Genomic DNA, 22,161 nt, shown 5'->3' on the forward strand with positions numbered 1-22,161 from the left:
TCCGAGCCATCTATCACCCAGAGGACCCACCCACAGAGCTGGCGTTCCATAACAAAGGGCAGGCAGGAAAGCTCCTGATTGACAGCTTTATGTGTGTGGTGGCTAGTCAGACAGCAGAGAGGAGACATGGTATCTGTTTCTGGCCTCAGTGCTGGCCCCCTCTCTGAAAATGAGTTGTGAAGAACAGAACAAAATAATGAGTGAGCGGGGGAATCAATCAATATGCCGGCACATGAGATAAATGAGAGAATCAAACACACACACACACACACAAGAAAGAAAAACATCCCTAATGCTGCTGAGTAGGTACAAAACTAATCAGGCAAATGAAGCTGCCCAAGCAACGTAAACTGTGAATGGAGAGCAGTGTTAAAGCATAAACAGTTATTATCATAAAGATTATTACCCTTACACCTCCAGACTCACTAATTAGAACAATAAACAGCCATATTCTAAAATGTATTGCTGGAGAATGCAATAAAACCCACTGCAACATGTAAATACAGATACTGCGCACACAAAGACACAAATAAAGGGATAACACACTGTTCTGCAGGCACTACATTCCAGCTCAAAAAACATTAAAATCTATAATAATATAAAACATACAAGCATAAACCGCTTTGCTGCTGCCACGGCAGTAATCATTTTACGAGAGGCCACAGTTCCTCTCAGGGCTGCTGTATATATTCTTGAAATGCTGACAAAAAGGAAAGGGGGGGTGGGGGGTGGGGGTTTCAGAAGAGACACACTAAATTTGGACAGTAAGTAGTATCACCCCGTCGGCGCGGTACACCGCACATTCGCAACGCCCCATTTAACCGCACACGGCGCTTCCCTCTACTGCCTTCATTTGCATACTTCAGCGGGGCCCTGACAGATGAAGACGGATGGGGCAAAATCAGCCTCACTGAAACAACTGTTTTATCAAGGTTAAACTATCCAAGAAGCTCTTAACCCCCACGCCTTTATCACACTACAGCTCTCCCAATATCAATCTATCAATATGATCTTATTGGCAGGGAGGGGGGGTGAAGACGCTCTTCATAAACTCAAGTAATAGGAACATAAAGGAATTTTATGTGTTTAGGGGAGGAGACTGCTAAACATGGTGCTGAAGGACATGTCCAATAAAACAGGCTACAAGGTGGTGCCAGCAAGCCAAATAAAATATAATAGAAGAAGAAGAGCCACTCGCCTCGAGGCGTGAGAGGCATGTGTGGAGTCGCAGGGTCGTCGATTCATATCTTGTGAACGACTGGCGAAAGCATGAGCAAGAAACACAAAAACCCCTCCTCTGACAACAAGGCTCAAAGTGAACATGAACATGGCACTGACACACACCCTGCACTGGTGAAGGTGCCTTTTGTGTGAAAACATGCAACATTTGTCCAGTGACTTGTTATCAAGTCATGTGGAGCAGCTAAACGTAAAATAAGAACTCTGCTCTTCTTCATCCGAATGAACATACTCGCCTTCCTATGGCGAAAATGTAAAATGCAGCAGTTTTTTAGGATGTCAGTTGTTCCACTCAGACTTCGGAGTGCAGACGGTCACACGGTGTAATGCATGCCTGTGTTAATACAGTATGCGTGTGTGTACTTTGATTGCATACATACACACGTGTGTTTTCTGGTCATTTACAAATGTCCAAATTCTGAGATTACAAAGAAAACCCCTGACAAGCCCAATTTTAATGTCACACCTCTTGTTTTTTTTTTTTTAATTAGTAAATTACTGTGTATTAACAAATACACACATGCACTTGAATACACACACACACGTACTATGTGAGTAATTTATGGGCAGATTCACAAGAAAGCATAAAATCTGGGATGAGCATCAGTGTATTAATACACTTGTACTTTGTTATGTCAAATTTTTTTGTAACAAACGTGCATCTACCATTTCAGAAACTTTTATGACACTGCAAAGCTAGTAAAATGACAAACTTGCACACAACGACAAACCGCTGATACCACACATAAACCGTCATGTAAACACAAATCATAAGAGCAAACTACCTCCTAACTTTTGGTCTTTGAAGGGTAAAAGCTCCGTTAGAAGTGGCTTGGTAATAAATGAACAGAAGTATATAATTTGCTGATTATGCTCAAGTAGAAAAAAGAAAATGACAGCAATTAACATAATTTCAGTAGGAGTTAACTGTCCAGAACTAACACCGCCAAAGGCAAGCTGGCAGACAGAAGGCACAGAGGAAACCCACAGCTTTCACTCTTTGGGTTGGGATACAGATATCTACAGTGCGGGGAGCCAGCAAGGAGGCATCGCTGCATTATCAATCCTCATTGCTGTTACTAGAGAAAAAGTAGTTTAAATATTCTACCTTGTTTGACGTCAGAACTGAGAGTATACATTTCTGGGTTTGGCTATTTTTTACAATAAAAAAATCGAAAATAGTCAAGTAATTACGCGTTTAATACAGGCTGCACATAAAGTATACTTTCCATAATGACAAGTCATCTAATAACATGTTAATTTAACAAGCTGGTGGAAAATCTACATTGTTTCTGATGCATTATTGAGTTCAATTAGGATTTTTTATTTTTTTTTAAACAATTAGACTTGCATGGGAAAAAGTGTAATTACCCCAATGGCAGTTTTGACTTGTTAATTGTAATTCTTCCATAACTTTAATGGAGCACTGCAGATAAAACCTGCAAGAAGTGTTCTGATCTAAACATCATATTGTGTTTTGTGGATATTTCCTTGATTCATAAATGCTGAGGGTTACCGTTTTGCCTAACAGCCGACACTACTTCAGAGGCAGATTATTAGTGCCCTTATCCGCCTCTCTGAGATGGTCTTTCCACTGCCAGACAGCCAGGCCAAGTGCTGACCTCTGCTAACACTCATGCTCTCGCCCCACTGTGCTAAATGCTACCTGTGGTGTCACATCTGCCCCGGGAAGTGATCCAAAACTACAGCACCCCGTGTCTCTGTAGGTCCCACAGAATTAGCAGCAACAATCCCAAGAGACTGCCTGCCTGCCTATTCCTGCCCCTCTAACACACACGCTGTCACACGCACAGAAATAGTAGACGCTACACACCACACTGAAGATTGCCAGCATGAGACTGTTTGATTTTGCAGCCACAAAAACAACTCTTTGTGTGGCTAAATTTATCATCGCTCTCCGCGACAGTATTTGTGTCTTTCTCTGCAGTTCAATATCTCTTCTTTTTCTCTCAGAGTGTGTGTGTGTGTGTGTGTGTGTGTGTGTGTGTGTGTGTGTGTGTGTGTCTGCATTGTTCTTTGTCTGCGCCTTTTCCTTCCAGTGAAGGTGCCGAGGTTACCAAGGCTCATCTGTGGCCCCTTTGTCTCTCACGGCAACGGCAAGGTTTATTAACATAAATTAGAATAGCTCACCGAGAGAGTACCTTGTCGCTATGTGTTACCCACGGCAACCTCTCCTCCACTCTAAATCCACCTGATCGCGCGCGCGTGTGTGTGTGTGTCTGTGTATGTGTTTGTGTGTGAAATAAAGAAAGAGATAGAGTAAAAGAGAGAGAGGGAGAGAGCACACACTCCCCTGCATCTAAATGTGAAACTACTCTGAAACGAGGGAGACACATCCACACCCATCTCTCCCCTGTCCTGATTAAAATAAATGGTGCTATCTGCACTGCATGACTCACTACACCATGGCATTACTATCAGTAATTGAAACATCCAATCACTACTGAGCCATCAGCCTCACTGCTCTTCCCCATCTGACTTTGTGGCACCTGATTGAACATCCCACTGTATGGGAAGTAATACAGGATATGCCTTTGAGTTTATATGGAGAAGAAGAGAGGAGCAAAAATAGTGCGTCAACGAAGCTGCAATTCATCTATTTTTTTTTTCATGGCTATGTGTCTGAATGTGTCTACATGTACAGTATATATTCAGATGTGTGTGTTTGTGTGTGTGTGTGTGTGTGTCCCACTCAACATCCTAAGCAGATATCCAGGGAGAGTCAGGCAGCGTCATTGATTGGTGTTGATTCCATCTGGGCAGCGAGCAGCAACTGACAGTGGATCTAAGCCGCTGCGAAAGGCAACCATTAATCTTGGTCCTGTTTAAGCAGCATGTATTAATTTATGTCATTTTTACTAAGTCAGCCAGGGAAGAGCGCTTGCCATTTTATGTTTGACTGTTCATCGAAGTCTGGGGGGTTCCTTTGTACAACCCCAGCGCACTGCCAACGTGCCACTTACATCACACTGGCAGGGTGCCAGGGAAATGAGATCCCACACCTCGAATTAAAGGTTATCAACTGCCAGGGCGACCACCTCCATCAAAGTGCCCAAGAAAGTATGAATGTACAAGTAATATTTTTGATATAAGAAAGAATATGTCTCTTTGGTCACACAGAGGGGGGAAAAGGTGATGTGTGCATGTACCCAAACAGATTTAACCCCATGAAAAATGATAAATTAAACAGTAGTAATATTCAGAGGTAGTTGGGAGTACACAGTTGGAGCCCCATGAACATATCAGTAATAAGATGTGCAGGTGTTTCAACTCCAACAATATGAGGATATACGCATCCACCAGTCCTGCTGCGTGAAGCAATTCCATAAGACTGTGGAAAATCCAATCAAATCCAAACAGCACCAATAAGAAAAACAATGGCTGAGGCAATTGCAACTGCAATAATGTCACCGGAGCTGTTTTGTAGACAGTAAAAGCTGCTCCAGAGACAAACATCTGATAAAAAAGAAACTCCACTCTGCCATAGAGCAAATTTCCTCTCTAAAGCAATTTTATATTCGATAAGTGGGAAGGCATTCTTAGCGTAATGGATCTGAATATGATCTCTGTCAGAAAACTAAGAACACAGCCTTGTATAAAAGCCCAGTGTGCAGAATGACCAGTGCTACTGCATCAGATAACTAAATTGAGAAGTGCAGGAAAGAAACTATAGATAGAGATGCAATGCGTTCATGTTTCATTTGAATAGGTTAACTGATAGATCTCTAGATTCGCTGTCTTTCCTGCAGTTTTCATGAAGGTGACTTGTGAAAAATGTATGCAGAGGGGAAAACAGCAAAACAAGAAAAGAAAAAGGAAACAAACAGAGACACACACTTACATCCATGTGCATAAAGAGGTCAACACCAACTGAAATGCAAACTTTAAATGCAGAAAATAGCTGCACTCACTGCCAAAAAGAAAGCAAAAACAAACACAAGACTACACCTAGCCCCCTGACTGTGCCTCTCAAACACATGCGCGCACACATGCACACACATGCGCACACACACACACTCCCTCGCCATACGTCGACACACAGAATATGACCATTCTACAGCCAGATCTGTTATCACGGCTAATTACTACTCCCACCTCAGATATACAGGGCTGTAATTAGCCTCTTAAAACATGATTAACATGTCTCAATTAAGCCAGTCAACATTTGCATAATATATTAGCTGTCCTAATTGCAAGTGAGTTTATATCAGAGGACAGGGAACAGCAAAAATACTTGCTGTTGCTTCTGAAGTGCGCTTTCCAGTGCAGGAAATATAAATATGAATAAAGAGGAAATGTCAGTGGATAAAAAGGTAACCCAGTCTATTTATGTAAATATAACTCACTTCAAAAGCAAAGATAAACTCACAATCAGCACATCCCCGCTCAGACTACTTATAAAAATATATTACATGTTTATTATTATTCACTTAGATGAACATTTCTGGTAAGTGGAGGAAGAGTTTCCTATAAACTCACAAATCAAAGGCCGGCAACATTTTCTCAGGAAAAACTTCGCACTCGTTTTGAAGTTATTTATTTGAAGTTATTTATGAGAGAACAGACAGAGTCCTGTTCGGCCTTATTTCCGTGGAAACTAAAACATGGGGGGATAAACTGCTGCTTCGGCACTTCCAAGCTGGGGACAGATATACAGTCTCCCGGCTAGTGCGGGGAAACCAAGGACATAGCCATTAGTTTCAGGACAGCGCCACATTGGAGACTAATGCCTCCATCTGTCACTGGAGATGAGAGGAGAGTAACAAAGAGAGGCAACACTAACCCCTGAACTCATCATGGACAGCCATGTCAATTAAATACTGAAAAACAGCAGCACTGGGAGCCATAGTGACCAGTCTATCCACTGCTTTATGAGAGCTGAACTAGTACCTCCATCAGCGTTTAATGTTAATGGTACAGAAACTAACATAAATAGTAATTTGACACTTAACCACTACACACACTTCAAGCACACTAGCTAGAGCTAAAATGATTACTTGATTGATCAGTATTCTGATACTCTATTACTTGTTTCAGACATTCTTTATAAACAGATATATTCAACTTTCCCAGAGAGGATTAGCTGCTTTTCTCTGTTTTATATAATTGTAAATTGATTATTTTTGGGTTTTGAACTGTCGGCCGGACAAAACGAGACATTCGAAATAATTGTGATGGTCATTTGTTTTTACGTATTTTTTTCTAACATTTCTTAGACTACACAATTAATCATTTAATTTAAAAAGAAATCAGTAGACTAATCAATAATGAAAATAAGTTGTAGCTCTACCAACCACGTAGCACTCAATGGAAATGTCTTTTCTTTCATGAGTCCTGACAGGAACCTTGAAAGTGACCAGATCACAACTGTTAATATGTAAAATATGTGTACATGTCTAATTAGCAGCACAGGCTTTGCAGGGGGGGGGGGGGGGGGGGGGGTTTGCACAGTTAGCGGGACCAACTGATTCAGCAAGTCTCCAGCTTTGATAAGTTCAAGCGGTGTAATGCATTATCCGTCTGATCACATTAGTCATGCAGGAGCTCTCCATCTAACCCGGGCCTGCATGGGGGTAATGTGAGGCTGTTGACACAGAGTGGCCTGACGAAACAGTCCCAGGCCCACAGATAGAGAGACACAGAGTGAGAGAGAGAGAGAGAGAGGAAGAGAGAGGAGAGTAGGCCTGAAATCTGACACCCAGAAACACTGACTTGGTGTCTGGCTTCTCTTACTTAGTCAACCTGTACGTGCCAGCTTCCCTCGCCGTAATGGTTCCACACAAACAAAGACGCTGTCCAACTCTCTTCACAGGATGTGAAGCAAGCACAGGAAAACAAATTCTAAGTGCTCTCAGGAACTGTAGAAACAATGATGATAGTTTAAAAAAAAAAAGTCACGAGGGGCCGGTGGACAGGGCAAACGTTTTTGTGAAATGCAACACTGGCGGCCAAAAGGAACGTCTGTAAGTGGTAACACAAGCCTCTGTCACTGGTTTTCCATAAGCCGGCGTGCGAACCTGAGCTTGTTTAAGCTTGCTAAATACTCTCCCGCCCATGACACAGGCCCGACCCCGGCGCAAATATACAGGGAGTGGGGTGGGGTGGGGTCATCAGTTAACTTCTGCTCTATCCTCTATTGGCATGCGCTCCCGCCTTGTTTGTCAGCTGCTTGCCAATGGACACCTCACTGCTGCAATGTCCCATATTGCTGCTGTCAACACTCACACACCACTGATATACCACGAAGGGGAGATACATGCAACCCGCATGTGAATAACTACATGCAACAAATGATATATGATCGAAAGAAATGTTTCCTCTCTTCAGTAAAAGGTCGAGGAGAAGGGGCTGCTTCAACTCTGAACAGCTGTACTCATCTCCTCTGGCTTGCACTTCTTCCCAAAGACACTCTGACTGCAACAATGTAAAAAAGCAAGGAGAAGCTGACTCTTTATAAAGAATATAAAAAAGACCTGACAAATTACAGGCTGTACTCCGCTCGCATACACTGCACTCAGCACATTTGGCTGTAAATGCCATGGTGAAGCTTTGAGTCATTTTCTCTGTCACTGCAGTGAAAGGATTTTCAGTTTCGTCTGCACAAACCTCCTATGGGCGAAGATGAACCGCAGCTCAGCTCTTCAAACGTAGACAGGGAGGACACAGCGAGGCAGCCATTAAGTCGTGGTTCTCTCACAAATTGTTTGGGTTATTCTTAACTTTTAAATGCTTTTCTGTCTTCACAAAAACAATGTAGCTATTTGTTTGTTGCTGATTTGTGGTTTGGAGCATGTTTTCTCAGCTACACTTGGAGTGAAAATAACTGATTCAATACATGAAATAGGAGAAAACATAAACTAGGTTGAAATATGTTCATTTCCAAACTTGGTCCTAAACAGAGGGGGAGAGAATTTGCAGGCTGAGGGGAGCCTCTCTCATCAGAAGCTCTGTGAAACCCCGGTTGCCAAGAACGGTGGGAAGAGAGGAGAGGCAGGGGGAAAAGCCAGGAAAAGGTCCAAGTCACTTTGTTCTTCTTTTTGGAAACGAACTCTGGTTGAACCCGGGGAGACGCCAGACAGTTTACAAAGAGCCAGGCATTACTCTCTCACTTTTCACTTTCCAAGCCTTGCAATTTAGAAACAGGGCCCCAACCTACTATAGCTTCCTCCTCACAGACTGCACTCTTTAACCTTTATAAATCTGGTGAAAATCCCAAAGTGTCTGCTTGTTCAGTCTACTTTTTTTTTTGGGGGGGTGGGGGGTGGGGGGTGGGGGGGGGGGGGGGTGGGGGGGTTGGGAAACCTGTGCCAATTCTGACTCACAAGAATGAAATGTCAGTGGATAACAGTTTGTGTTAAATTAAGGGAAATGGTATCCCCTCCATACAAGCCTTGTGTTTATTTTCAACTGTCTACATGACTGCAATGCAACAACACCACGAGACAAAGTGACAAGGCTCTCTCAATACTCTCAGCGACTGCTTCAAAGTTGTGTTCACAGATAAGGTTATATTGGATATTTTTTTTTATTTCCTGCCTTGAAAAGCAGTGCTCTGTCACATCCCTCAGAGAATATCCACAGGCTTTCATCATGTGAGATGCTCTTCTTTTAATCTGCTGTTAAGCGAGTAATAATTCACACATTCCTTTTCATGACTTTGACCCTCGTTGCAAACATAAACAGAAAATCCCTCTGACCTGCCTCTGCATGTAAAACAGCTCACTTAGCAAACACTGTCGAACTCGGCCAAGGAAAATAGACAAGAGAGGGGGGAGAAAGCCCAGCCCCAGAAAGGCCCAAATGTCGACATGAAAGCACTCCTGTCCAATGACAGCACCTCTTCTGGGGCCAGAGCTGTTCACATGCATGCTGTGTGACATTTGTCTGGGAAAACGTGCCGTAAATCATAGAAAGAAATAAGAAATTTACAGTGGCTTAGGAGAGGAATGTCTAGATGGCCATGACCTGTTTTGGCTTTGTACAATTAAATCCAGGTTTTCCTAAAAATCCATCTATTGTCAAAGACAGATTTTGAATACTCTCATCAGTCCCAGTACTATGTGCAAGCAAACAGAAAAAAAAATCCAGCAAACAAAAGAAATTATAAAACATAACTTACCTGTTTTCTCCTTTATTTCACACAAGACATTGAAGAGAGCAGGTTTCATTCTGTGGCAATTCAGTGCATGTTTCCTAAAAAGAGGATAGGACACAGCTTTCCAGATCAATATTCAAACAAGTGGTAACAGTGATAAAGCTACTTAAAAGAATGGTGCATTCTGAAACCACCAAATATCTTCATGAACATTCAGTTTTCCCCAGATTTCCCTGCTGTTCCTACTGTCAGTAGCCGGCTAATAAGTACAACAATCAGGAGCCAACGCATAGTAATTTGTTTATAATGTTTAGACTGAATACATAGTTTTTAACTTTAATTATTTTTGTCTCATTCATACACAATGTGAGACTTTCAAACCAAGACTTTCCTTACAATATAACATGCAACAAAATCCACCTGGCTAAACTACAACTGTAACATGCCTCAAATGTTCTTTGCATCATATTTTGGGTCATTGTTAATAGAGCACTGGGTTAAAACTATAGGAAATGATCTGCAACATGTTCTTATAGCACGGGATTACAATATAAGCTCCTCTGTAAGAAGGTAGAAGAGTCTCAGTGAAACTGAGGTGCAACTGCTCCATAGTTAAAAACCCTCTACACAGATGATCTCAATCTCCATCAATCATGCAATAATTAATGGTTTTGATTAAAAATATTAACACAAAAGTTGTTTAAAATAATCAAATCTGAATCGTGACAAGTTTCTAAGGTCTTTTTTTTCGCTTTCGCGCAGTCACGGCACTTCAGTGGGCGTAATTGCTTTCGTTTAGAGGCAGTCTTGACACAAACCACAATGTTATTATCTCCCCTCTCCATCCCCAACAACATTTCTTGATATTTCCTCTCTCCGATTAATAATACAAGTGGGGTTTTTTTTGCGTAGCCTCACCTGGCCTGTGCTTCGTCTAAGCTTTGGTCTGTGATGGTCATTATTTGCTGTAATATGTCTCCGATGTCCTGCTTTCTCCCCTCTCCGTCCGTCCCCGCCGTGCCATCCTGCATATGCTGCGCCAGGCCGGGGTGTCCGGCCATGCCTACCCCGTGGGAGTGCATCAACCGAGGCTGCTCGTCCATCCTTGACCACGGTCCCTGCTGCCTCGCCTCCAACTTTTTTTAAATTTTAATATCAAGAGGAGGGGAAAAAAGAAGAGAAAATATCCTCAGAAATTCCTCTGGATTCCTCTGCGTCTCTCTCAGCCCCGACACTCCTCCTTTTTCCTTGGTAAGCTTTTCTGTATTTGGGAGGAGGGAGACTGACAAACCCTCTCTCTGCTTTCTCTCTCTCGGTCTCTCTCCCAGCTGGTTTAGGTGAAATCTGATCTGAATCGCTGCTTTTGGCTTTGGCCACTCCTGCACCGCTACTGTAGGGAAGAAAAAAAACAGGATTGAACATTAAAGGCTCCTAATCTGATTAAAAGTGGAGCGCGTTGTGCTCCTCTTATGAAACCTCCGATGTAGTCGACAGCTTGATGCGCCAAAACGCGCTTAAGACTCAACTTGCCAGTGAAGGTTTTGGATATAAAGTAACCACCAACTGTTATTGTTTCGCTTATGTCTGGTAACTGACTCATAATCAGAGTATGGATGAAAAGCCTCCGCCCCTCGAGCCACGATTGGAGAGGAAGGAGCGCGCAAGTCCCACCTCGGTCCTCTCCGAAAACGTCAATCATCCTCCTCGGGAAGGTGGGACACTGTAATAAACATAAAGAGATGTGACCGGGCCGGGTGGCGATACAGTGATGGATAGAGAGTGAATATGTAGCCTAATAAATAATTGTGAGTGGCAGTGGAGCTCTGACCCTGCAGGACAGCATGGTGGCGCTTGGAAAAGACACTCTGTCACCCAGACTATATATTTTCCTGCTGAATATTTACATTCATGCAATCAGTCAAAGGAATAAATAAATCAAGATGAATTTAGTAGAACTGGCAGCACTTTGTGGGAAGCTCTCTTTTTTTTTTCTTTTTTACAAACGTTATGTTGTAACACAGGACCACAACAGTTGTCATAAATGTAAACCAGCCTTGTATTAAAACATCCTGACACGGTTGGCCTCGAACATGCAGTATTTGTAATTTGATTTGTAATTTGGTAATAGAACTAGTCCAGACTACTTGATTAATTAAAGGGGAAGTCCACCAACAAACCATCATCTACATGTTTTCAGGTCATGTGGAGGGAGTACTACTGCATATGTGAAAACATATAAAGCCTTTTGTAGCTCCAGAGGGAGCCGACTCAAGTGATGTCACTTGAGTTGGCGTTGATTGGGTTTGAAAACTACAAGTTTGAAAAACTAGATCAGGTGAAAACCTGGTATAGCTGGACCACATATGGTCAATGTGTGAAATTGAAGATAGTTGAAATGATGTCGTATTTGTATCTGTATTTGCATTCTGCCTAGTGTCAGCCGTCAGATGTTTTTTTCTGTTTACGTTGTCAGACAACGGAACAAATATGAAATAGTGATTGAAACATGGCCCATTAAGACTACATGTTTACTTCCAAGCCATTTCCAAGCTTCTTCTCTGCACTGTTAAAATCCTGATTTTATAACCACAACGCCATCTGACAAAATCACCATTCGCATAAGTTAAAGACTACAGCTGGGCTGTGATTTCATGTCGGCTATATTTACTTGTAAAATGCTCAATTAGAGAGAAGCGACACAATACCATTCTTATTTTGTCTGTAGCCAAGGTTTGTCCAAAAAGTCCCTTGATTTGTTGCTAGGTGCGCTTTTGAAAAAACTCTCTAAATCTAGTGACAAAATTGGCAACACTTCTGTAAATGTCCCTCTAATAGAAGCTGTTTATGCCAATTCATTTTGAAAGAGCAACAGCCAATGGGGAAACTCCAACTCAGTCACGTGGCGTTCAGCTGACCGATGGTGGAACTATGATCACTCAACTCTATCACTCACTCAGTCAGTCAGTAAGTCAGTCGGGGGCATTCGCGATTATTAGGCCCCGCTGTTACCGACCAGCTAAAAATCTGGGGGTGTGGAGTTAGAAAGAAGTGTGTTTACCAGACCTCTGTAGACCACTGCTAATCTCTGCTTGAGGCTAGCAACTCGAGGCTACATTAGCGGCTACTAGCATAACATACCAGAATCTCCAAACTGTTGCAGGTTGAGTTGCATTGTGGGTAATGTAGGCACCAGGTATTGACAAGAAAGAAGAATAAATAAACACAGTAGGTTCTGCTGCATTGGCTTTGATGCTTATTTAATGGTCCATCATTAGTCTATACAGTGCTATAGGAGGGAAAATCTGTAGTCACTTCTTTATCACCAGTGCCAGCAGCTCAAATTTGAATGTTTGCAGGTTTTTTAAATTCTTTCATGGGACTGATTATTGGTCAGTCAAAACAAGCAATCACTTGGGCTTTGAGACGTGTATTTTTGTAAATTTTTTTCTGATATTCTTTAGACCAAATGATTAATCAGTTAACTGAAAAAATTATCCGCAGATTTATCGGTAATGAAAATAATTGTTAGTTGCAGCTCTAATTGCTATAATCACAAAATCCTCTCCCATTAACACTCAACACTTAAAAAATCTAAACATCATTAAGGATATGCTGCAGTTCTGTGCCTCCGAGTCTGGTCTGCACTATATCCAAATGCTTCCTTCCCTTCTTTTACTGGCCGGACAGAAATCGATCAGTCAGTTTTCTCATTACGTGCTGAATAGGGAGGTAGGGCAGTAATTGTCACAAGGGGCAGGGTGAGGTTGAGGGTAGTGGCGGTGATAATGTCTGACACTCAGGAGCTGCAAGACTGCACAGCACAGCCCTGAAATGAAAGTCTGCAGTCCAATGGCCATCCTGCTTTATTTTATTCCCTATTTAACAGGGTCATAACGATGGAGGATTACCTTTGTGTTGTAGACCTGACAGAGAAGGTTGTGGTTCAGCTGTAAACATACTTCACGGCAGTCATCAGTGGATATGACAAATACCAAGTTTTTATTATTTTTTCACCCAATTGTTCGTCACCAATACAGTGAATATTAAACCACACTCTAGTGTGAGGTTGGCTCTTCAAATCCCGATCTATAGCTCCCACACATCAGTCTTCTTAGTCTGATTTGATAATTAAGGCTGCATTGATTACTGTGAAATATGATCTAAAGAGCTCATTCTTTTTGCTCTAAGTTCCACAGTAAACCAACAGACGAAAATGACCTTATTGTGTGGATGTTTTTTGGAATGTAAACTCTGAATAGAATAAATAAGACCTTATTTATGGCTCTGGTTGCTGTATTTCAGAGGAAAAGCAGCATTTTCCGCCTTAATGAAAGGGGAAAAAAATCATCTGACATCGCATTTTCCCTCAATTTATACCAAATGTGTTGTTGCAGCATTAATAATCCCACAAAAAAGAATAAATGGGATTTGATTATAATTGCAAATGAATTTTGATGTAAAAATATTCTTATAAATAGTAGATGTTTTCTCCAGAAGTTGCAGAGTTGTTTTTCAGAGACTTAAAATGTTAATGCCAAACATGTCGGTATTCCCAACAGAAATGTGAACTAGTTGAGTTTGTTGAGTTGTGTTGTGTTTACCATTATCCAGTGAGGCTGCTCTGATTAATATGGAAGAAGACAGAATGTACCAAAGTATATAATGCATTCATGACTGGAAAATGGCAGGTTTTTTGAATCATCTAAACTGAAGCGATGTGAGGTCTCATGCAAAGAGTCAGGATGGTGTTGGTGGAAAGACTCTTTATAAGCAGTATATAAACATTTGAAAAATGGGTTATAACACTCTAATACGCACTTTTATGTAGTTGTCAGCAAATATAAGGACATTTTAAGCATGTAATGTATTGGTCAACTATTTTAATTCCTCATCTAACAGATATGTAAACTGTTAATAAATCTTTAATTATATATTTAGTGTATAATTCACTGTAAAATGTAGCTGCACACATTACACACAAACAAATCCTCACTGTGAGCGACTATGTTATCAAGAACTGTTTTAAGAATTATGGCTAAAAATCCATTAATAAACACTTTACAAATGTCCTTATGTTAGCTGCTGATACCTACATTATTGCATTATAAATCATTTATTAATTGTTAATAAACTGCTTATAAACACAGGGTTTAAAATAAAGTGTAACCAAAACCATGTAACGCATACCTCAATATTTCAAGCTTCATAACAAACTCATGCTGACTGCACGGCACACGTTCTCATATCCGGACCTGGGTCAAACAAGTCCTCCCAGAGAGAGCAGCAGGTCAGAGCAGGGTAAGTTATGTATGAGCTAGGAACACACCGAGGGAGCGAGCAGCAGCTGCATGGCACATCTCTCCAGGAAGTAACCTTGATGAAAAATTCAGTTGTTTGCAGCTCCTGGCGTCCCTCAGGCATGAATAAAGTGAGGCCCAGCCAGAGAGAAAAGACCTGGGCTCAGCTCGAAACTACTCACCGACCCACTGCTGAGGAACACACACACCGGCTAGCATTAGGAGATGGGCACGAATTAAACTTTAATCACGCTTCAAATAGATTAAGCGACAGGAGCCGAGTCAGCATTTCCAAGCCCTTGCTCTGCCTCAGTTGACCATCCTCCTTTGAACTCCAGCTAAATTAAATACCCACAAGTTTCAGTTTCTTTGCACTTCAGATTAGCTTGAAGGCAAAAGAGGTACTTGAAACAAACCAGAAGTAGAAAACAAAACCTGCACAGCAGCCCATCCATTAATGAGGTATAAGTCATCTCATTAAATTGCTGCTCCAGTGGTTTAGTATTGCATTTCCATAAAGTTTGGGGGACTTGCAAGAGAGGTATTTTTAAAAGAATTGTCAAAATCAGCTCAGGAGATATTCTAAATTTTACTTCACACTATGTGTCAAGCTCCAAAAACACTGGGTTACTAGGTAACCTACTGACCACAGGATAAACATTTCATGGCCACCACAATATTTATTACGATATTTCAGCCAGACAATGTTTTCACTTTGTTCAATTTGGCCATAATTTGTTATAGTATAGTAACATTTAAAAACACTCACCTCCAGCACAGCTCAGGTCAAAGTTCAACAAATCTGAACTATCGGCATATCCCAGCTCAGCTCCGCCACCACGGACATCGGCACAGGCTCCATCACAGCTATTCACATACACAACAGTGGAGGAGAAAAGATGTTTTTCTGTGATGATGTGAATACATGATTAAAAAGCTCCCTCCAGAGACACAGAAAACAACTGTTTTCACAGGCTGAATATTATTCCTCGTGATCAATAGATGGATCTTTATGAGTAAAACTGTTGTAGTGCCCCTTTCATTTAGTCTTGGCACTGAGCATGATGACAGCTTTCACAACTTACCACTTGTTCCCAGTGCAGCTTCTCTTGTTTCTCATTGCTTTATCATTCCTGAAACTTGATTCTAGAAATGTTGTTTACATAAGATTATTTTTCTTGAATACAGGTGAACTAATGTTGCCCCTATTTTCATCCCTTTGTTTAAGAAAATAAGATTTGAGGGCTCGAGAACAGGCTGATCAGGATGGAGATTTTATGCAGTGTTACCTTGTTAGTTGGAGTAAACAGATCCCTGCCTTTAACCCGGCAGGATTCAGCTGCATCTTGTAGCTAATGATCATTTTTAGTGTGGAGGAGCTGGATGGGTCTTTGTGCAGCTGAGGCTGGGTCAGGGTGAAGGATGACTGATATGAAGGGGTTGACCTGTCACATAGCATTTGACTTACTATCCTTGGAACAGGATAAAAGGGGAGCCAAATGTCAAGTGATACAAGTGACGCATCCTCACACACACATATCCACACAGAGAGGGATGGGGAGATGAATGTTTTATAATAAAACCTCAAACCCAGCAGCCATTCTGTGGACGGCATGTAAAAACAGTAAGCTTATCATTTTCATGAAAATAATAGTGACTGGTGGCACTCGCAGTGCATGTCAGCCACAGGATTTCCATGCCCTTTTCCATGAGTGTGTCTGTTCTTGCTGTAGGGCCCCTGTAAGCCCTTAGACCTCTTGGCAAAGCGTGGGTTGTGCCTGGTAGGGGGAGATGTGACGGATGCCGGAGCCTCGGAGCCCGCTAGCTGCTCTGTGAATTTTCCCAGACTCATTTGCATTCATAAAGAGCCTACTCCTTGTCACAGAGTGTTTTCTTTTTTAGTCTGCCTCCAAAAATCCCGTGCGACTCCTGGTGGGAGTGCGCCGGGAAAATCCAACTGTCAAAGACGACAAGATGAATGAATCCCTGTGTCAGGCGCGTGTGGCTTCAACGATGACAGATGGAGGAGAGCTGTCCCTTCGTCGATCGGCAGGCTTCATTTTGGAATAAATAAATCTGAATTTCATCCCCTCCTATAATTACAAGTGGTGCTTTATTTGACAGCTCTCTGTGTTTGTTGATGGGAGTGTGTGTGTTTTGGTGGGTGGTGGCACTGACCAGGTGACAGCTTGATTTAATTCGACGTGGGCACGAATGCATTGTGGTGCAGTGGTTTTCAAAGCTGACTTTTCATTCTAGCTTTCTAATGAAGCACCAATGTCCACCTGGAACAGCAGGTGGGTGTAAACATGCAATTAAACACAATTAATTTCCAAATCCTCCTCTCCCATCACACATCTGCTCTGCTGAAGTGTCCTCAAGCAAAACGCTGCATCCCTTCCAACATTAGAGAAGCTGTTCTGTATGCAACCCTGCACTCTGACCTCTTGTGGAAGATGGGCAGGGATGTCACAAGGAATTCTGAGTCCCCGCTTCCTCAAGAAATTAATCCCAGTTAGCTGTGCAGTTACTGTAACACTTTACATTACGTTCATATGGCAGATGCTTCTGTACAGTGCATCTTGTAGTAAGTATATTTAAACTACATACAAAGCTCGGTCTGAGGATTAAGACTTAAACCTGCCATAACTGATATTTTTGGCAACAGAAACACAACACTGATGATCATCTTTTAAGTTGATGTAGTGAACTTGGTGTAAACAGTTGCTCATTTACACATCCAGCAGCTACTAGCAACAATATCATTCATTTGGATTCTGTCTTTCTGGTACAATATTCAGTATCTTTTAGTTCTGATTTGGTCTCTACCAACTCCCAACTTTGTTCACCGACCAGTCTCCAGCTGTGTCTGTCTATTGGTTGGTGCTGAGAAGGTGGGTACGGATTCTACGAGTCTCTGAACTCTGCCGGACAGATGAACACAATTCTTCCAAAAGATACTCCCTTATTTTGCTGTTTTGATGATGGTAGTGTAGAGTGCTGTCTGACATGTTGGTTCAAAATCTCGCATAGGTGATTAACTGGGTTGAGATCTGGTGACTCTGGAGGCCATAGCATATGATTCACATTATTTTCATACTCATCAAACCATTCAGTAACTCCTCATGTCCTATGGATGGGGTCATTGTCATCCTGGAAGAGACCACTCTCATCAGAACAGAAATGTTTCATCGTAGGATTAAGGTGATAAGTCAGAACAACTTCGTATTGATTTGCAAGCAGTGATCTTTCCTGTTAAAAGAGGATCCAAACCATGCCAGAAAAATGCCCCCAGCATAAAAGAGCCACCAGATCCCCTTACTGCAGGGGTCGAGCTTTCAGGCCTGTACCGTTCTCTTGGTGTACGCCACACATGCACTCGCCCACTTGTGCATAATATGTTGAAGGATGACTCATCTGACCATATCACTTTTTTCCACATCTCTGTAGACCAGTGAACTAATAATACCCCTCCCTAACTGGCGACGGACTGTTCTTGTTGACACTGATCACGTCATGCACTGATGTGATCAGTCACCTGATGAACAGTTGGTTCTCCGTATTTCCTTACATATCGCACTAATACATGAGCATCACATTCATCAAGTGTGCACTGACGGCCATAATTTCTGACCCCATTGACTGTTGTTTTTCCCGTAGATCTAAATGCAGGTGTCACTTTAGTCACTTCTCCTATTGAAACACCAGCCAGTGGAGCAGTCTTTGTGACTGACGCTCCTCCCATCCACGCCCCAACTATGAAACTTCCTTCAACGTCACTTAAATCTTTTCCTCTTGCCATCTTGATGCAAAATCAGAATCTACTGGGCCTGCTCAGCATTTGTATATCAGCCACAGAGCATGACTGGATGTTAACGGCTTAATTGTACCATGCAGTGCACCTGTGTGGAAGCACCTGGGTTCCTTAAGATTTCCTTTAATTTGTCACCTATCTCTACATAACATTACAAAAGATAAAAACTCTCCAAAAACATATTACTCAATGTTCTGTTTCATGTTTGTAATGGTTGTAATGTGCTTGGTTTTTGTTATGTATTTGGGTTAATGCATGTAGTGTGCATTATTAACCGTATCATTTATTCTGTATGCAGTGTAAGTGTAATTTGTTTATTTTAATACATGAAGAGTAGTTGCTGCCAGGGTAGTTACTGATGGGTATCCAATCAAACAATAAAACATACATGTTACCAGTTTACACCAGTGACGGTACTCACAATAAGAATAAATGGATGAATAAACAAAATACCCGAAATTTTTACCATATCATAATTTTCAAAGCTATAAAGGCAACAAATTGCTGTAACTGGAAGACCTGAAACATTATCTTCACTGTTTTTTTTATGTAAAAATGAAGAAAAAAAAAAGAAGAGCTTGTCGTTTTCTCACAAAACAGAACAAAACAACAGAGCAAGTTGAATGTGAGCGACACTGATTCCCTAAACCTCAAAGAACACGGTGCAAGTGGAGGATGATAAAAAAGGAGAACATCTGGTGAGCTGAGCTTGGTGCCAGGACAAGACAAAGCCATGTGTCTGGCAAACACATACCTACACACGAACCCAAACACACACATACACACACACACACACACACACACACCCAAACATTTATTCATGCACACACACTCAAACCTGCCTGCCCCCGAACTTGCAAACAAGCAAAAAATCCCCCCTACACACACACTTACAATCACACAGACACACGCACATTACATTCATTGTGCCCGCACTCACGCACAGCAGGGTGCAGTTGGAGAGAAAGAAAAAAGAAAAAGCAAAAGTAGGATGTGATTGGAGAGTCCACTGTTCAGACAAGACTAATCTGCATACTCAGAGGCTTAGAAGTGAATATGCATGAGAGAATAAAACGATATGCCTTCAAGCAGACCACCCGCTCTCTTTGGATTACTGTACCCACCTCCGAGCCTTTTATCTTCTTGTTGGCATGCAATCAAGCTGATTTCGTGTGCACTGGCTGATGGTTTCACACAATGAATTGGACTTAAGAGATGTTAACCTGTTGAGAAAGAAAAAAAAAAACAGGAACACTGTCACAAAAGCAAAAGGAAAAGCTGAAAAGGGTGATTTATGTTTAAAATTGCACCAGGATATGTTCCCGAATTATCTTAGAAGGTGTTTTCGTGCGTATTTTTTCAAACCTGATTTGGTTTGGTCTTAGCAGATCTAACCAGCTGCGTATAGAGAAGCAAAACGGAGGAAGAATGTATATTTGGAGGAACTGTGCAGTATTAGACACAGAGCTCTGATGACCCATCAAATATTGAAGAAATGTCTGCTAGGACCATGAATTCACATTTCAGACAGACTTCCTCTAAGACTGTCCTCGCCAATGAATGAATATTTCATTTCAGAAAATAGAGTGGCCCTGAAAGGCACCATTACCAAACCCTAATGTCACAGGGAAAACATTCTCCACATTTAGTTGAAAGTTAGGGTGGAATGATAAGAGCCGCCCATGCGTAACACAGTCTGATGGGGTAATGCATTGGCATCACATTAGCATGACTGTATTTGAGTGCATGGCAGCGTCTCTATGTGTGTGTGTGTAGGTTTTCCCAAATTACTAAAATGAGAAACTGGGGAACTTGGATCACAAAGGTTTTCAATTTATCATCTTGCTCATCTGGTGAGAAGAAGCAAAATTCAAAAATGCATTAAAAAAAATCAGCTCACGACCCGTCAGTGTATTTACATATAAGAGCAGCAATCTGATGCATTCAGGTTATAATCTAATTTTAGGTGGTAATCTGATTTCTGATTTTTTTTTTTTCATATTTCAGACTAAGGATATCTCAGATAACACTCCACTCCACCAAATGTAAGAATACATGTTTCTTGTAGGTTGCATGTGCATGGGAAATGCATGTGATCCAAGAAGCACACTTATGTAGGGGCTTAGACGAGTTATTTGTGACACTAATCCAAGGGTCATTAAAGGTGTCAAAAAGGTTTATTGAAAAAATATAACGCTATATATATATATATATATATAATATATATATATATATATATATTATATATATATATATATATATATATATATATATATATATATATATATACACAAACAAACTAGTTCTGAATGAGGTCATGTTAGTTAATGCTATGTTCAAAAAGTCAACAATTCATAACAAAATAAACCAATATTATCACCACATTAACCACTCTTTGATTATACTCGCAATTGCATATTACGCAATGGAAAGACACATGTTCTAATTTGTCATGGGAATCCCGAATTGATGCTCCTGTTGAAAATGTCTCAACAGGAGTGTAATGTCACTGTTTATGCTTTCTAAGATCCAAAATATTTTCTTCCATGTCTCTTTATATGCTTTATAAGTAAAAATTAGCTTTTAAATTTTACAATTTTATATAGTATTGTAACAAAGGATAACATATACTAATTAAATCATCATTGTGTCTCCGTCATCTTTAGCTCGATTTGCAAACTAGGTAGGTACACAGAACACAAACTGATGTGATACTGAATGACTCATTTATATATTCATCTGCAGTGAGCTTACACCACGGCAAACTTTATTCGATTTCCTTTAAACAGTTTTTTTTTTTTCGGTGTGAATTTAAACAGTTATTGACTCATGTGTCATACCACATACTGTGTATACCAAGGGGAGCAAGAGAGGTCATCCCTGAGTAACAACACCTGCAAAATCTCTGCTTCTCTTCCAGTCTTGAATTTTCTCTGCACAGAAAGAAAGACAAAGAGAGGGTGAGAGCCACAGACAGAGATGTCCGTGGTGTGGAAATAGTTAAAGCCATAAAGACGTACAGTACCTCAGCCCTGACCCCGTGCCCTCCTAGGTATCCCCCTGCGCAGAATTCTTATTCCCTACCAAACTGACAAAGTGTTTTTAATCTTTTCTTTCCCTCTCTCCTGGAGATTGGGGAAACAAAAATCAATAGCTCCTGGCAGGCGATCTAGCAGGCTGGTGAATTACAGGGTCTGCGCAGCAACCAGAGCGCTGCATCACAGGGGCCTTGGAATGAGAGACCTTGGAAGAGGCATCAGAGACACGGAGGTTGCGGGGTCACTCTGGGTCCGCAGTCTGAGGAGCAGGGTATTTACTGCCTCAGCCAGCTCGCCGCGATGAAAAATAACTGCCACACGGCACAGAGAGAAGGATGGCCTGGGTGAGAAAGATGGCGAGGGAGACAGACAGAGAGAGAGAGAGTGAGACAGAGAGGTTGGTGGTGTGTTTTCGAGCAGCTTAAGTCTTGGGAGAGTTTGCTTTGATTTGTGTATATTCCCGTTATGTGCCATGTGCAGTACAGGTATGATGTCAAGCTGAGGACTAATGCTTTTTTCTCTCTCTCTCCCAAATGGGAAATGATTCATTAGCGTTTGGTGATTTAGAACGTGGCAGTGCTGGCCGATCAATATGCACGGGCCCATCTGTCAATATGTGATTTCTGCTGGTAATTAGCTGATGTGGGCCAGTGGTTG

The 22,161-nt window shown here is 41.5% G+C and overlaps 1 protein-coding gene across 2 annotated transcripts in view; it reads right to left on the bottom strand.

Annotated features, from left to right (window-relative positions):
* The window catches only part of pbx1a (pre-B-cell leukemia homeobox 1a), a 48,661-nt gene extending 37,225 nt beyond the window's left edge, over nucleotides 1-11,436 (bottom strand). Inside the window, exons 1-2 of one of the 2 annotated variants that reach the window (XM_056391769.1) lie at nucleotides 10,274-11,436; nucleotides 9,380-9,453 (exon numbers count right to left, since the gene is read on the bottom strand). In XM_056391769.1, the coding sequence (XP_056247744.1) occupies nucleotides 9,380-9,453; nucleotides 10,274-10,458 (259 nt within the window). In that variant the 5' untranslated portion in view covers nucleotides 10,459-11,436. The remainder of the gene's footprint in view (nucleotides 1-9,379; nucleotides 9,454-10,273) is intronic. The other variant, XM_056391770.1, reaches the window with a different exon arrangement.
* Nucleotides 11,437-22,161: the final 10,725 nt, after the last annotated feature.

Source organism: Seriola aureovittata, chromosome 12, assembly GCF_021018895.1.
Source record: "Seriola aureovittata isolate HTS-2021-v1 ecotype China chromosome 12, ASM2101889v1, whole genome shotgun sequence".
Taxonomy (NCBI): Eukaryota; Metazoa; Chordata; class Actinopteri; order Carangiformes; family Carangidae; genus Seriola; species Seriola aureovittata.